This window comes from Mesocricetus auratus, unplaced genomic scaffold (genome assembly GCF_017639785.1).
Source record: "Mesocricetus auratus isolate SY011 unplaced genomic scaffold, BCM_Maur_2.0 Super-Scaffold_100021, whole genome shotgun sequence".
Classification (NCBI taxonomy): Eukaryota; Metazoa; Chordata; class Mammalia; order Rodentia; family Cricetidae; genus Mesocricetus; species Mesocricetus auratus.
This window is the reverse complement of record NW_024429202.1, coordinates 10,011,317-10,028,402: the sequence shown is the minus strand read 5'-3', so window position 1 is coordinate 10,028,402 and position 17,086 is coordinate 10,011,317. Positions and strand designations below refer to the sequence as shown.

The window sequence follows — 17,086 nt, the reverse complement described above, 5'->3', positions numbered from 1 at the left end:
GAAAAACCATGGGAGGCATAAAACCTGTACTTTATTTTTAGATTTAATGATTGAGTCGTTTTTTAAATGCTCATATCTGTCTATTAGAATAACGCAAATTCCATTTAAGTTTTATGGGGAAAATCAGTTAGAAAACACCATTTTTAAAGAGGTGATCAGGTTAATAAGAATATATGTCTTTCAATCATGTTGCCCTCCTGTCTGGAGTCGCAATCTCATTTGCATACATCAAATTAAACACATATTTTATATACCGTCTATTCTCTGCATTATTTCCTAACATTGCCTAACACACACACACACACACACACACACACACACACACTAAAGAAGTCGTCTGACAAGAGATTCTGAGTTTGCAAAAGCCTCTAAGGAAGTGGAAATTAACCCTGGACAGAGGAAGGAAATGTGGTTAAGAATATGTCAGATGCAATCACGTCCTCCCTTTGACATCTTTATATGGAGCATCTTAATCCATTTGCTTAGTTCATGTGGGTTGAATCGATTAATGAAAAGAAAAAATACTCTAGAATGTGGCATGTGTGTCTGAAGGCTACTCTTCCAGTATTAACTTGGCCACTTCACTACCAGGGGAGCGCTCTTGGGAGTCTAAACATCCCGTGTGGCACACAACGGGCACTTGCTAAGGAAAGAACCAAACAAGGAAGGACAGCGACCGCCTTCCTGCTCTCAGAGTCTAAGATAATGTGGGGGGGGGCTTTGCCCTCACTCACTAAACTCTAGTGAAAACCCCTTGGGAGGAAGTTCAAACTGGAGTGGGAGTAAGGCTTCTCTGGCATGAAAGCTAAGCTTGGCTTAGACAATTCGGTTTCCTAAGACAAAATGGTGTGGTCAGCCAAAGAGCAGACAAGGCAGGAAGAAAACACGGAATGAGAGCAGCCTTCGGAGCTTCAAATGGAGTTTGACTAGAATCTAGGGAACAGAATGAGACAGAGGCGGGTGTATGTTAGTGGGCTACATGATAACCGTCTTATGAATGGCCTTGAATGCTAAGCCGAGCTTCATTCTGAAAGCTATGGGGAGCCACTGGGAGATGTTATAAAGGAAAGGACATGATTGGAATTTTCTTTCTGAAGTTTCTCTCGAACTGCCATCTTTCCAGGTTGCTGTGAAAATGACCAAATAGAAAGCACTCCTGAAATAGTCAGAGTCGGCTGCAGGGAGCCAGAAATCAGTAGCAAGATGAAGGCAGCAGGAGTTAGACGGAGAACTGCTCAATCTAGAGAATTCAGGAGCTATTGACTGCTGAATGCCAGAGGAGGAGGAGGAGGCAGGAGACAGAACTGTTTGCTCCTGGTTTCATCAACCAGGAGGATGGGGGCATTTGTAGAGACAGGTAGGTAGCAGTTTATAAGTCCCAACAAAATACTTGGCTTTAGGACCATTAAAATTAAGGTACTGATGGGCTATCTCACAGCGTCTCCTCAGCAAACAATAAAATATGGGGTGTCACCTTGTGTGTCGTTCCTGAGGCATCACCCACCATATTGTCTGAGATAGGGTTTTTCCTAGCCTTCAACTTGCCAGATAATGTAGGCTGGCCAGTGAGCCCCAAGGTTCCTCCTATCTCTGCCATCTCAACTCTGGTATAACAAGTTCGCACCACCATGACTCGTGTTTTGTAACATGGGTCAGGATTGCGCTCAGGTCTTTACCTAGCTAGCACTTCACTGACACTTATAAAGCTCTTCAGATAAGAAGGAAATGTCTATGGTTAAGTGGGGCTCTACATTTTAAGTACATAATCACCAATAAAATCATGTTAGTGTGTTTATAGTTAATTACTGTCTTATATGATTATGAGCAGAAGCAAGGATAGGTATAGACAGAGACATAGGCAAAGTATAACTGAATGTAGACATAGGGAGATTTATACAGCTACAATTAATAGGCCAAACATAGACATAGAAATAAAATACTGTCTGCCTTCTAATAGGAGATTACTAAGAACAACTCATACACTTATACTGGACTCAGAATTTCAGATACCTTAGTTATATTAATTTACTTCATATTCAAGACACCTCTGAGAGATATATATTGTCATTGTTCCCATTTTATATATAAGAGAATGGAGACATGGGTGTGTCCGGGTAGATTAGGACCAGGATTTTAACTAGGTTGTGTAGTTCCAAACACTATACTCCTAACACATTTGTATAGTCCCTCTTATTATCTATACTTAATAGGTAAATCAACACTTGACTATAAATTCAATTCCATCAATTACATGAGCACAGTGAGAGCCTACATCTGATTGGGTTCTTTCACAATAAAGATCAGAGGAGAGAGATAGATATCCCAGTGAAGGACAAAGCTGTCACTGACCCTCGAGAAATGTCCTGAGAGAAGGCGGCTATCAATACTGTAACCAGAATGTGGCAGCTGTAAGAGGAATGTCAAATATTTCCTTTGTTTGAAACATGTGAACTGAACACAGGACCAGTGTGCCAATCGCAGGGGTCAGCATTCACGTTGGTTCTCAGAGGGATTGCTTGTTTAGTCTACCCTCCTCCTCATTCTGTGGAAGGCTACCTCCCTGCTACCTCATGCTGTCAGCCATGCCTTTGATGGGGTAGGAGCTGCTGTGGGTGTTCTAGTTAGCTTCCTATTGCTGTGATAAGTACTGTAACCAATAGCAACTTGGAAATGGAAGCATTTATTTGGCTTTTGCATCCTGGGTCATAGTCCATCACCAAGGAAAGTCTGGGCAGGCACTCAAGACAGAAACATGGAGGCAGGAACTGAAGCAGAGGTCATGGAGAAATGTTGCTTACTGGTTTGCTCCTAAGGCTTCCTGATACATTCCAGGACCACCTATACAGGGTAGCACTGCCCACAGTAGGCTGGGTTCTCTCAGATTGACCATTAATCAAGAAAATGCCTCACAGACCTAGCTACAGCCCAGCCCTAATAAGGTTCCTTTCATCCCAAACCACTCTATTTTGCATTAAGTTGACAAAATCTAACCAATCCACTCAGGGTGATCTAAAAGTTCAAAGATACTCACAAACAGATGATCACTTGGTATAACCAAGTACCACGTATACTGGGCAGAATGGATGGGGCCAATGTGACCCACCAGTATAATTTGGTGCATATAGATAGAGACATAGGGAAAATAACTTGGATTAAGGTGGTAGGAGAATGTTACCAAGAGAGTAGCCTATCACCATGTGGAGTCTGAACCACCAAGGGTCCTAAGCCCAAGATGTCATCTGCAGATTTCTGTCTTCATTCAGTTATCTGACTCTTAATACACCTGATTAGATAGTAATGTTCCAAGCAAGCAAGATCAAGCAGGAGGGGATATTCTCAGCCATGGAGACTGTGTTTCATTGGCTGAAATTTTATGACTAATGGATGCATCAGTAATAAGAGTGATTGGACTAACTTCATGCTAAGAGATTCAAGTTTCTCTGTTCTCATTCTGGTGATTAATAAATGACCAAGATCAGCTAGGAGATTGATTCTGTGATCATGAAAAGAAACATATGTTTATACATCTTCATCCCTGATTCCTGGGACAAGAAGCTAGAGTCCTTGAAGTAGCCAGAAGTGTTGTGTCTCTTGGTGTGACAGTGAGAAAGATGGGGACCCTTATTAGTGTCAGGTGAGAGTTGTGAAGATAACCTGTGATTAGAAGATGGGCAAATTCCCAGAAGAAGAGTCACAATAAGGTAGAGTTCATCACCAATATCCAATGAAGTAGTGAGCCACATCTATGTAGGGAGGCCTCCATATGAACCCAAACGCTCAGAGTTCAGGAAGCTCCTTGTGGAAGAAGGGCTGGAAGTGTGGTGTGCTTAGGAGCATAAAAGCTGTGTGTGTGGCTTCTCACACACTTGCTTCCATGTTCTCCGCCATGTGACTTGCTAGATTGGATCCTTTATAATGAATGGATAAGGGTAAGTATGATGGAGGCTGAGTGGAGGCTTGTGGAAACTGACTGTTTGTTGGGTCAGAAGCACATGACCCTTACCTTGTGGTCGGCATTTAAAATTGGACACGGTCTTACAGAACTGAGTCCCTCACCAGTGACCTGACTCTGTCTCCAGGCAGATGATACTGTAAATTGTAGGATCTCCAGAGAGTTGGGCAATTGCTTCATGGGGAGGACCCACATTTTAGTGATCAGAAGTGGGCACCTGAGAGGAGAGCGCGTGGGTTTCCCATACTTTACAGTCATAAGCGCTGGAACTTAATTTAGCTGGGCTGAGAGCCTGGCCTCCAGACCTCTGTGCATGACTCTGCACTACACACCATCTTGGGCATACTCCTGGAAAGGAATGAGACTCTTCCTTAGGGCCGTTGTCACTCAGAAGTCCACACAACGGGGTCACAGAGGTTCATATTTTCCTAAGAGGTGCAGCAGCTATGCTGTTTTTGTTCTAGTTCATTTAAAATTTCTTACTTTAGTAACAAGTTTTGTATTACTTTGATAAATGAGGAATTCCCCACATTATAAATTTTTGAACTCATCTTTGTTCAAAAGACTGTCATCACTCCTGTGTGTATTTTGGCTTGGGATGTTTGGGGAAATCTGTTTGCATCCTTCGTTTTGTTTAACTTTTATCCCTGGTTTTTCTGTTTGTTTGTCTCTGGTTTTAAACATGTGATAGCTCAGTAGAATAAGAGAAATGGAGAGTTTCTGAATAAAACACCCTGGAGGCACAGTTTCATATAGCAATGCTCTGTAACCATGTGAGGGATAGCAGACCAATGTGCACACCATATAAGTTCTGTGCTCAGAGAGGCTCATAGAGAAATGGAGTGACATGGACACTGAGACTCCTTTTGAGGACTGGGATCTTTGTTTATAGTTTTTCTCCTGTGTCCTTATGAGAGGTAATTATAGACATTTTTCAGAGACTCTCCTTTTCTCAAAGCAGACCTGCAGTAAGAGGTCTGCCCATTGCTTTCATCAGTGAAGGAAAGTTATGACTCTCCTGTAGAGATTGGAGGTAATGGCATGTGTTGTTGACATGAACATAGTCATATCAAGGACCCCAGTGCCTCAGTCCCATGGAAGCTGCAGAGACTGCTCCAAATTGGGCTCAAGGATATAGCAAAGCCTTCTTCTGGTCCATGTATGAGTGCTGATGAATGACTGACCTTTAGCTAAGACTGGTGTGCAGAAAGCATCCTATGGACCACAGCTTTCTCCTTGGGCATGTTATATCCTTAAACTGCTCCCCTCCAAAGACCTCTGACTCAGACTAACTAATGCCTCCTCCTCATGCTGTACGTAATAAACACTTTGAGCTTCTTGGTTGTATGTAAGTGCCCTCTATTAGAGCCAGCAGAACCCTCTAGGTCCCAGTTTTTCTGTACGTGTATCTGTCATTTCCTCAATGCCTCTAATTTCTTTATCCCCATGTCAACACAGTCAGGTTTCCAGGACAAACCTATGCAGGAGATGGCAACCCTCCTGTTCATAATGATCTTGTATTGAGGTAACACCAGGACCAGGGATGGAAAAATGCACACATTATTAATAAGGACTAAGAAATCATGATAGATTAAATACAGACCCAGGAATCACCACATTCAGACTAATTATGTCCTTCAGAGTTGCAGGCTTGGCAGCAGGGTCTTTTGGGGGGTCCATCAAAGCCAGTATCACCCCAACAGAAGGATGGGATTATCTTGTGACTGGTCCCTGGTAGCTGTGGAAAAGTGATAACTTGACAGTTTCTAGATTTTATCTGACAGATGAAAATCTTGTGACTTTTAGATGCCAGCTTCTTATTAAGATAATTAAAACCTTCAGGGATCCTAAGAGTAAAACACTGGAAACTACGTAAGGAATAAGGCTCCACTGAACATCCCACACAACTGTCTCACAAATACAGCACTGGTCCTTTAGGGTAATGAGGAAAATCTGCTTCATTTTTGTCTTGGGAACTTCGTGTTCCCTTCATGTCAGCAGCAGTATTTATGCAGCGATCTTGGGCTTTGCTATCTGGTCAATGGTACTGCTCTCTGGCTTGTAGTGCCTTCCTTTGTTTAGACAAAAACCTACACTCCAGCAGTTATAAGTCCAACTCTCTCTCTCAAGTGTTTTAAGGAGTTAGGGAGAGAACCATTAGAAGTTAGGCTGGTCCACTGTCTGACTGTAATTAAGACCAGAGTGAGCATTTTAGCTTTGTATAGAATTTTCTAACGTCCTATTAGGTTCTCCAGCAGCCATCCAACAGAAGGTTCTGCTGTCTCTTCAGCATACACAGAAATATTGTTGACTTAGGAAATAGCATTTGCTGGTATTTTGATCAGAAACAATTTATCCACCATTCTGTCGTGTGTTGTCACAAAGCTATTACTCACTCCTCACATCCAATGGTCTCTTTGTAAGGACCCTGGACAGATCCAGGGGCCAAGTTTTAAGATCACAACCATCTTCGCCTTGTAGACTCTGTGAACTATAGGATGTGTGCGAGTTTCTTTGTCCTGTATGTGTTCACAAAAACGTCGGGCACTATGTCAGCCCGACTCTGGCAGAGGTCAGAACAATGAGAAACTTCAGCTTCATCGAACTCATCCATTAGGCTCTAATTCATGTCTTTCTCTCCACCCCATTTTTCTTATTAACTTCTATCTGGTCTTGTATTACCCTGTAATGTGTTTGTAAGGTATGTTTGAATACCTTTTAAATATGAGGCACAGACTGTGCATAAACACTGGTTGCAGATATGAAGTAAGGAACTTAAAGAAAACTTTTAGCCTGTAATGTATGGGGTAGTTCTCAGCCAAAATTCCAGCATGGATGGGGAGTCTGACTCCTAGCCAAGGAGCTGTTGGCAATTGACAGATGGTGGGGAGGGACAGTCGTTTTTTCTGAGATTCAGCCCCTGAGAGACTGCCCATGTTCTAGGAGATGGTACCACCTGCATGCACCTACAGGAAGCACTGAGTAGACTTCATAAATTCTTTTTTCAAATGACCACATGAGGGTTTGGAGATATAGTTCAGTGGTTAAGAGCACCAACTGCTCTTGCAAATGAACCAAGTTCTCAGAACCCACATGGTACCTCACAGCCACATGTAACTCCAGTTCCTGAGGAACTTATACCCTCTTGTAGCCTCTGAAGATACCAGGCACATGCATCGTGTGTCATCGTCATAAACATAAATGCTCACACATGTAAAATATAAGTAAATCTTTTAGAATGGGCACATGAAGTTGTGAAGGACAAGTAGGGAGAGATGAGGGATGAATTGGAGGGAACTGGGAGTGAATTAGGTCAAGATATCATACATATATGAAATTCTTAGACTATGCAAAATGAAAGAAAACTAACATTAATATCCCTCAAATAAAGAGCTAGTACACAGGCTACACTTACAAACACCAAATCTAGCTGGGCAGTGATGGTGCACACCTTTAATCCCAGCACTTGGAACGCAGAGGCAGGCGGCTCTCTGAGTTCGAGGCCAGTTTGGTCTATAGAGCGAGTGCCAGGATAGGCTCCAAAGCTACACAGAGAAACCCTGTCTCGAAAACCAAAACAAAATTTTTTTAAAAATCCAAATCTATCAAAGGGTAGAAAACACAAAACCCGATGTCTTCCATGCAATAGAAGGCGTGTCCTCTGTGAGTAGCAGAGGGGAACCTTTGGTGCGGAGGAAGACAGCAGTGGGAGAGGAGGACAGGGTTGAGTGCAGGCACAGGGGGAAGGATGAAGAAGAACACGGTGTAATAACGTGGATGCAAATGCCAGAACGAAGCCCACTACTTTGTATGCTAACTTTGAAAAAGGAAAACCCTCCTGATCGTTTTGTAAGGCCATGTAACTTAGGGAAGCTATTTCACAAATGACAATGTCCACTATTATAAAATCATGCAAGGGTTAACAATAAACTCCACTGAAAGTAAAAACTATATCAATGAGCCTTAATATAGCTAAAGTGATATTTGGTTGTGGCTTCAGATTTCTGAGCTGCCGTAACCTTCAGGAGTGGCCCCTTGTCAAGTGTTGTCGTATCAAGGAAGAACAGCAACATTCCCGAGAGGTTATTCTCATAATCCACACTTCCCACTTACTACTTCATACCATGAGTGACAGCAGCTAGTGCACTGGAAATAGATGGAAGGTTAAAGGTGAGGTGGTTTACAACATGGAAAGCATTGACAATCTTCTGGCCATATCGTGCCATTTTTCTGAAAACAGAAATTTCTCATAATAAGGTTACCATATAACCCGTGTGTTACTCTTACTTGGAAATGCATCTGCAAGTAAATACTTTCAAACTTCTGTTTTATTTCTGGAACAATAAATATTAAGAGAGGGAATCTGTACTATAAAAGCTCTTCAGGCTCTTCAATAATTTCTGAGAGTGCGCATCCTAAGACTAAACATTCGAGAGAGACACCACAGAACAGGACAGATCAGAAACTACAGGGAGACCTCACAGTCAAATGTGAGGGGTTCCACGATGGGGAAAACTGTCAGGTGGAGAGACCTATTTGACTATGTGCTTCGTGGACACTGAGCATCAACACAGTAATATCTTTGCTGTGGTGGAGGTGGAAGGTCCCTACAGTGGATCCTTCTATGTAATTGTTTTATCTATGGATATATAGATAGGCTCAATATGGTCTTTCTCTAGCCAAATTGTCTTGTATACTGTTTATTGACTCAAAATACAAGTATTTATAGTGTCACTAATGGAAACCCCCCATTATTGGCTAGATTTCACTCACCCCTACTGCAATCTCATGAAAACTTGTAGAGGGGCCCTTCCAAGCACATAGTAGATGTGTATTAGCATCACTCCAGGCATATAGCCTCATATGGTCCAATGAAGACCCTGGTCCCTGACCACTGAGCTGGATCTCCAGGTAAGGGTGTCAAGAGCTCCTTTTGTGGCATCATTCCCTGGGCTGGGTCCTTAACTATGCAAGAGTGAAAGTTAACTAAATAAATAAGCAAGACCATGGATACCTTCATTTCTCTCTGCTCTTGAGAGCAGGTGTCTGTGACTAGCTGCTTGGTTCCTGCATTGACCTTCTCCCAAATGATGGACTGTCACTTGGAGTTATCATCCAAACAAAACATTACTTCCTTATTTTCTTATCTTTTGTCAGGATATTTTGTCATAGTAACAGAAATTACCTAGGATATTTATATTAGAAGCCAACTCCAGCAACAATGGCATGGAAACATCTTTCAAAGATCAGTGGAAAAAACAATTATAGCGCTGCTGCATGACCAAGGCTCTTCAATGCGGACAGAGCAGGGGCCATTTGTCTAGAGCTCTTGCCCAGCTCTTTGACTGCTTTCCTTTAACATGAGTACGTGAGGTTGGCAGCTCAAACTGATTAGCATGGAGGAGGAGGAGGAGGAGGAGGAGGAGGAGGAGAAGGAGGAAGGAGTGGATGCTTGTAATGTGCTTTTTCCCACCAGCCTGGTCCCAGAGCCACCTCAGTCACAAATGAACACACATGATGCTATATTAATTATGAAGCCATTTGCTATGGTTTCTTGATGGCTATCTCTGACTTAATTATTAACCCATAATTACTAATATATATTTTTATATGAACTTACCTTTCCGAGGATGGCATCCTGATGGTGACTCTCCACTCTTGGCTACATTCCCCAGAATCCTCTTCGACTCCTAGTCCCACCTGTCTTGCTTCGCTATTGGCCAACAGTGCTTTATGAATCAAACAGTAGGACAACATATACACAGAAGGACTTCCCACATCAGATACTCAATAGGGGACAAAACCTGCCCTCCACTAGTCAGCCTTGGCTGCTCACTTTCAGACCCTGGAGAGGAGATGGAGAAGGGGATGTTCCCTAGTAGGAAGATAAGTGACCCAGAAACATGACTCAAGAATTTTGCCCTAAAACACATGCTAAATGGAAAATGAGAATTTTAATATCTTAACCCCTCTCATTTCTGAAGACTCACATAGCTAATCAAACCACTGACTGAGTTTTGATCAGATCAGACATTTGCACTGTGCAGGGAGGTGGCATGTGGAGGGTGCTAAATATCAGAATTCCTGTCTAGGAAGGCACAGGACTGAGAGAAAGAATTCTTTAATGAGCTCCTTGGAGAGGTAAACTAAAGGCCCAGGTTTTAGGGCTGGCTTATCCCAAAACTTGAAAGATGAGGAGAAAAAATCTTTGTTCTGTCTATGTCAAGGAAAAATGCTTGGTTTGTGTCTATAAGCATAAAGAAGCAAAAGGAGCCCAAAGCTTTTGGTGGATGCTCTGGGTTATTGAAATGGAATGATGTATTTCACATACAAGAGAAAGTGTCATCAGGCATGGGAGTCAAGCATGGAAAGAGCTATGGTCGACTCAGCCTGGGGTGTTGCCTGAGCTTGGAAGGACCACAGCCATGTACAAAACAGGCTGAGACGAAATCTTCTGGAGCCAGAGAGACAGGAAACCCTTCCTAGACAGCAGAGGCCTGCTCTAAAAATCCAGAGGACTCATGGGTTCCAAACCTCACATTGTATGTTTATTCTCTTTCATTTGGTCATAACCTTAACCCAGGGTCATTTTAGAGCTGTCCTACCCTGACTTATGCTAACAGATTTCTTCCCTTCAGTCTAGTAGTGCAATTACTCATATAGTTAAAAAGCAGCTTTGTATCCAGGGTCCTAGGAGCTTCTGCCAGTGACTTACTGAGTGAGCCAGGAATATCAAATTGTAAAATAAGGTCAGTGAAGAGGGAAAGGGCAAATTCATCATCCATCAGGTTAAAGCTATGAGGCTTGGGCTAGAGAGATGACTCAGTAAATAAGGTACCTGCTATCGAATCCTTAGCACTCAATTAAAGGCCAGAGATGGTGGCATACAGCCATATAACCCCTGGGCTTGGGGTAGGACAGGGGCAAGTGGATCCTAGAGCTCATTGCCCAGCCAGCATAGCTAAAATGATGAGCTCTGGTTGACTGAGAGACTGTGCTTCAAAAACTGAGGTGAAGAGGAATTGAGAAAGACACTGAGCATCAACCTCTGGTCCTGACCTGTGCACAACTCACTGGCATACTTACAACACACACACACACACACACACACACACACACACACACACACATACTTCTATGACTTGTGGAGAATCCATTGTTAAGTTGTTGAGGCATTTACTTTTCTACTTGTTATGACAAAATACTGTTGACTATTGGAATTTAAAAATCAGGATTTTTTAATTATAGAAATTACTCTCTTGGGCTGGAGAGATGGCTCAGTGGTTAAGAACACTAGTTGGTCTTCCAAAGGTCCTGAGTTCACATGATGGTCCCAGCAACCACATGATGATTCACAACCATCTATAATGAGATCTGGTGCCCTCTTCTGGCCTTCAGGCAGACATGCTAACATAACACTATATAAACAAACAAATAAATAAATCTTTATAAAACTCTTTATAAAAGAAATGACTGTCTTAAGACCCATTTCTCTATTAAGAATATACAGTGCTTACTACACTGGCTTTCTAGTAGTAAGTTCTTTTCTAAGGCTAGGAAGAAGTCTATAGATGGTGTTAATCTTATGTACACATGCGTTTAGTTCTATGGTTTTTACTTTTTATGCTTTCTTGACCCCTCTCTTTTGGGTGTTCTCTTATTTGTGTCTGTGTTGACCTCTCATGTTAAATTTTTAGACACCCGCACATCAGAACAAAATGACCCCCGTCTCTGTATCTTTCTAAAACCTAAGGAGAGACCAAGCCTTGTACCAAGTGAACATGTAGTGAGTGTTTTTCAGTTGAATTAAGATTGTAAATCAAATCAAACTTTTTAAATTGACGCTTTGCATTATGGCATCTTGACTATGCTGCAGGAGGTTTAAAAGAACCAAAACGGTATCAGTTTAATGCAATAAAGGTTGGTTGATTTTTTTTTTCTACGCCACAACAAAATCGGCTACAGGCTGGGGTAGGTGTATGGAAAACGTCACTTCTCTTTCTCATGGCTACCCAGGCTAAGGGAACTGCTGTGTCTGGCCACTGTGCCTTCTGTTTCAACTTTCTGTTTTCAACAGCCTCCTAAGGAACTTTACCTGCTTTTGTCACATGGCATCATACAAGACCCATGACCAGTAAATTCCTTTCTCTGTTTGTTTTTATCAGGAAAAATTTGAGGGACTGTTCCGAACTTATGATGAATGTGTGACGTTCCAGCTGTTTAAGAGTTTCCGACGTGTCCGAATAAATTTCAGCCACCCCAAATCTGCTGCCCGCGCACGGATAGAGCTTCATGAGACCCAGTTCCGAGGGAAGAAGCTAAAACTCTACTTCGCACAGGTAACTTTTCACCCCGCTGTTTTGGCCCAGAGGTTTAGAGCACTCGTTGCCTTTGCAGAAGAAGCAGATTTGATTCTTAGTGCCACACAGTGGTCCACAAACATCTGGTGCCATCTTCTGACCCCTTGGCACGCCAGGAACACAGGCGGTGCCTGTATGTAAACATGGGTAAAACATTCGTGCGCACAAAATAAAGTTTTAGAAAGTCGTTGTTAATTTAAAAATCAATAAATTAAAATGTAAATGCGGACCTGGAGAGATAGTTCAGCAATTAAGAGCATTGCCTGCTCTTCCTGTGGACTAGGGTTTGATTCTCAGCACTGTCTGTAACTCCAGTTCCTGGGGATCCAGTGCCTTCTTCTGGCCACTGGCACTGCACGTGCATGAACTGGTTTGCTGTTATAATTAGTTCACTAAGAAAGAAAGTCATTGGTTGTGTAAAACCTGTACAAGATAAGCCAGTCAACATTCTAGCATGGAGGGGCAGGGGGACTATAAGGTGGTGGACCCCACCTCCAACTGAGGTGCTTTTTCCAGTTGATGGCTGATAGGAGAGGAGGCAGTTTCCTTGTGGGTGTGGCCTCTGGTAGGTTGACCATGTTCAGGTGGATATGGTCCCACACCCACGGACAGCACAAATTAGACTCAGAGGATATGAAAACGTAAAGAACATGAGGTTGGAAGGGGAGAGGAATGGCGGCAAATATGATCAAAATACACTTATACATGTGTGAAATTCTCACCCGGTTAAGTTTTTAAAACAAGAGAAGACATGACTCAGGTCTTGAGTCACAGATTGAGCAGTGTCTGTGTCTGAGGACCTGGACTCTCAGAGCTGCCAAGCTGAGCTGTAACCAAGAGAAGTCAGAGAAGCTCACTGGGACTCAGAGTCCTCATCTACAAGATAGAAAGATGACGTCATCAGCCCATACCGCTTTCGTGATGATGACATGAAAGACTGCACAGCAGTGCCAGGATTCTGGTAAATTCCAGCTAGGAGCTGCAGTAGAGAGTATCTCACCACAGTGACTCCTAACCTTCCCAGAAAGGGTTATGAGTAAAATTTAAACAATAGATTTGATGGTCTGCTAAAACTATGATTTATTAATGATTCAGAATCGCAACAAAGGGTTATAAATCTACGAAAATTAATTTTATGCTTTGCAAAACCAAATGCTCACTATCCTAAACAAGGATAGGTAGTTCATGAGGTCCACAACACTAGACAGTCAGTATCCGTTATCTCCATCAAGGCTTCATCCGTTACTAGGCAATAGTCACCTCTCAAACGATCTGAGAGTGGGGTTCCAACTTTGGACCACACAAACATAGCACAGTGGAAAGATCCCAGGAATCAGCCTCAGACTCCTGCTAAAAATCTACATCTCTTACAAATTCATGTAGCTAGGACAAATCTCAGGTCATCATTTATTAAAACCTGCATCAGGATCAGGATTTATGCCTGTAATCCCAGCATGCTAGAGACTGAGGAGGGGGAAGACCTTGCATTCAAGGCCACCCTGAGCTACACAGTGAGACCTTGTCTCAAAACAAAAAGACCCTATGTGCATGTATGTATATGTATGTGTGTGTGCAGTATGTGATAAATAGGTTCCATTAAAAGATAATATTGAATTACCGTGTGACTTGGCAATACTCTTCTAGGTACTAAGAACAGGGAACTCAAACAAATACTTAGGCAGCAATATTCTTAGCAACACTGTTCACAATAAGTCAAAAGTGAGAGCAGCCCAAAGTTATTCAACTGATAAAGGGATAAAGAGATGGTGGTATTTTCATACAGAGAAATATTATTCAGCTGTATAAAGAACTATTGATAATCCATCACAAAGTAATGGGCCTTTAAAATGTGGTAGGAAGCTAGACACAAAAGCTCACCTTCTCTGTGGTTCCAGTGTCACAAAATAGGTTAAGTCCGCAGAAGTAGACACAGCTTCACAACCATCAAGGGGTAGTAGGATACTACAGGGGTAGTCTTTATTTAAGGAGTGTATAGTTATCCTTGGGACAATGGGAAGGATCAGGACAGTGGTTCCCAACCTTCCTAATGGTGCGACCCTTTAATACAGTCCCTCATGTTATGATGTCTCCCAACCATAAAATTATTTCCGTTGCTACTTCATAACTGTAGTTTTGCTACTGTTATGAATTGTAATGTAAACATCTGTGATTTCTGATGGTCTTAAGTGACCCCTGTGAAGGATCACCCGACACCCAAAAGGGGCTGCAAGTCACGGGTTGAGAAGCACTGGTTTAGGAGCTCAGTAGAGTTGCAGCAGTGCGCAATTGAAACAAACAAACGGAAAACAAAGTCAGGGAGGGATACGGTGCCTGAGGAAGGACATCACAGCACACTCACAAGAGCACACAGCATAGTGCTGGAGTAGGGCTCGGCATACGTTTTGGAAACCTTCGAGGTGACCCTGGCATTTATCAAAAACTGGAAAGCACTGTTTCCAGCACTGACTCAGATGATGAGCATGTGGTGTGCGGTGAGGAGGGATTGCCACTGAAGTCTGACCATCAGTGAAGCCCTGCCCAGCTGAAGGCGTGGAAGGAGCCATTTCTCATTCTCCTCTGTTTGAAAGGTCCAGACCCCTGAGACGGATGGAGACAAACTACATTTGGCGCCCCCACAGCCTGCCAAACAGTTCCTCATCTCGCCCCCTTCGTCTCCTCCTGTTGGCTGGAAGCCCATCAGCGACGCCACGCCGGTCCTCAACTATGACCTCCTCTATGCCGTGGCCAAACTGGGACCAGGTAAGCTCTTGGCTTTTCTTAAAACGAGACATTTGTGAGCAACCTAGAACTGCCAGGCAAAATGAACAAGCTTGCACGCACAGGTTTCCCATCGCACCTACATTCCTAATGGAGTCCTTGCTCTCTGGATACTGGGAGGGAGGGAGGGATGATGGATGAGAACGGAGTGCCCAGCTCTGCACCTTCTGTAGAGCAATGCAGAGGCTTGCACTAAGAAGACTCTGGTTCTGGGTTGCAGTGCAGGACTTCAGTGCAGAGACAGTGACCCGACCCAGTGCTGGGATTTCTCTGATCATCCTGAGGTCTGCAGAGAAAGACACTCTCGGCTGGCAAGAGGCTATCATGCTGTCTTATCAGTTTTTATTATAGTTATAGACATTAGCACACACCCAGGAATCCTCCGCTATGAGGCATGCTTCTCATCCAAATGAAGACTTCCAAGTCCTGCAAGATAGTAGCCTCTCTCCATACACATACATACATTATAAAATACATGCATGCATACATACATACATACATACATACATACATACATACAGAGAGAGAGAGAGAGAGAGAATATATTCACTTTATTCCCATGTTAGTACATTTTAGCTTATTTGTTCATTCTAGTTATAGGTATAACTGCCACACTTTACTTTCTCATTCCTCTGAGGATGGCTGCTAGCATTCTTGTACATATCTCTTTCTGCACTTGTCTGATGTTATTTCAGATTTTACACCCAGCAGCGACACCATCTCCAATTTCAGCTGGTGAAGTTTCTTTGTACTTCACAAATGACTTTTCCTTGTCTTCTACAAGGAGAGGAAGTGATTGGGATGGGGGGGGGGCTACAACTAGCACTGTAGGAATAAAGGATGAATGCTGGCCCTCAACTTATCTCTTTGTGCTGGTGGCTCCTCTAGGGTGACTGGGGACCTTAAAAATACAACCCCAGTAGACTGACTCCACCCTAAGAGAGGTAAAGTTCAGAGATCTCCTGATTCTAACCTACAGCTGAGATTAAGAGTCACTGGCACTCAGATGCCAAATTCTAGGAATAATGAACTTACAATGCACTCTTCCCAGTATTTCTTACAGTCATGGAAATGTTTGATCTATAGTCACCCATCCCAGATACCCAGATTCTCGTATATATCATCATTTGTCAGCCATGGGAATTGGAGTGAGCAATGGTCCTGGTTTGCCAAGGATGGGAAGGTTCCAGGGATGTGGGCCTTCTGTGCTAAACCAGGAAATTTCTATAGAGAACTGGTCACCCTACTTTGTTCTCAGATGAAAATTGGGGCTTGATTTAGTTAATAAGCATTTTCTGTGAGAGAATGAATGCCTGTGGAGTGTGGGGCCTGCCTCAGAAGAAAACTTCTCCAGGTAGACCAGTGAGCTACTTGGTTTCTGAAGTCTTAGAAATGGCCATGATTAAGCCAGATGTTGGTGGCGCATGCCTTTATTCCCAGCACTCGGGAGGCAGAGGCAGGTGGATCTCTGTGAGTGTGAGGCCAGCCTGGTCTACAGAGTGAGTTCCAGGACACCTTCCAAAACAATACAGAGAAACCCTGTCTCGAAACAAACAAAACAAAACAAACAAACAAAAACAAAGAAATGGCCGTGATTTCACCCTCAGAGAGCTGCTGTGAGAAGGAGTTCAGGATGGGCTGGTGAAGAAGATGATGGTGTTGATGAGTAAATGGTTCACTCCGTAGAGGCCTGAATCTACATGGTCTCCCCTTAAGGAGGACCATGGCTGTGAGGGCAGTAGCATGGTGACATACACAAAGTCAGGTCTGCTCAAGTCAAGCCTTGGAAAGCCATTTCCCATCACAGGAGGGAACCTCTCCAGCCCAAGGGACCCTGTGGGGTGCCAGCTTGGCTCAGGGCTGAACAGGCACAGCATGGAATGAACGTGTTGGATAATAGATCTTCCTGTAGAATCATCTGTAGGCTGACTGACTTGCACTTTACAAGACTTAAGCCTGGGGTCCCAGGGTAAGAACATAAATTGCCAAGAATACA

The 17,086-nt window shown here is 43.1% G+C and overlaps 1 protein-coding gene across 2 annotated transcripts in view; it reads left to right on the top strand.

Annotated features, from left to right (window-relative positions):
• Rcan2 (regulator of calcineurin 2) overlaps positions 1–17,086 on the top strand; it is a 219,387-nt gene that overhangs the window by 185,773 nt on the left and 16,528 nt on the right. For both annotated transcript variants that reach the window (XM_005072303.4, XM_013115129.3), the window contains 2 exons: positions 12,118–12,291; positions 14,901–15,072. In XM_005072303.4, the coding sequence (XP_005072360.1) occupies positions 12,118–12,291; positions 14,901–15,072 (346 nt within the window). The remainder of the gene's footprint in view (positions 1–12,117; positions 12,292–14,900; positions 15,073–17,086) is intronic.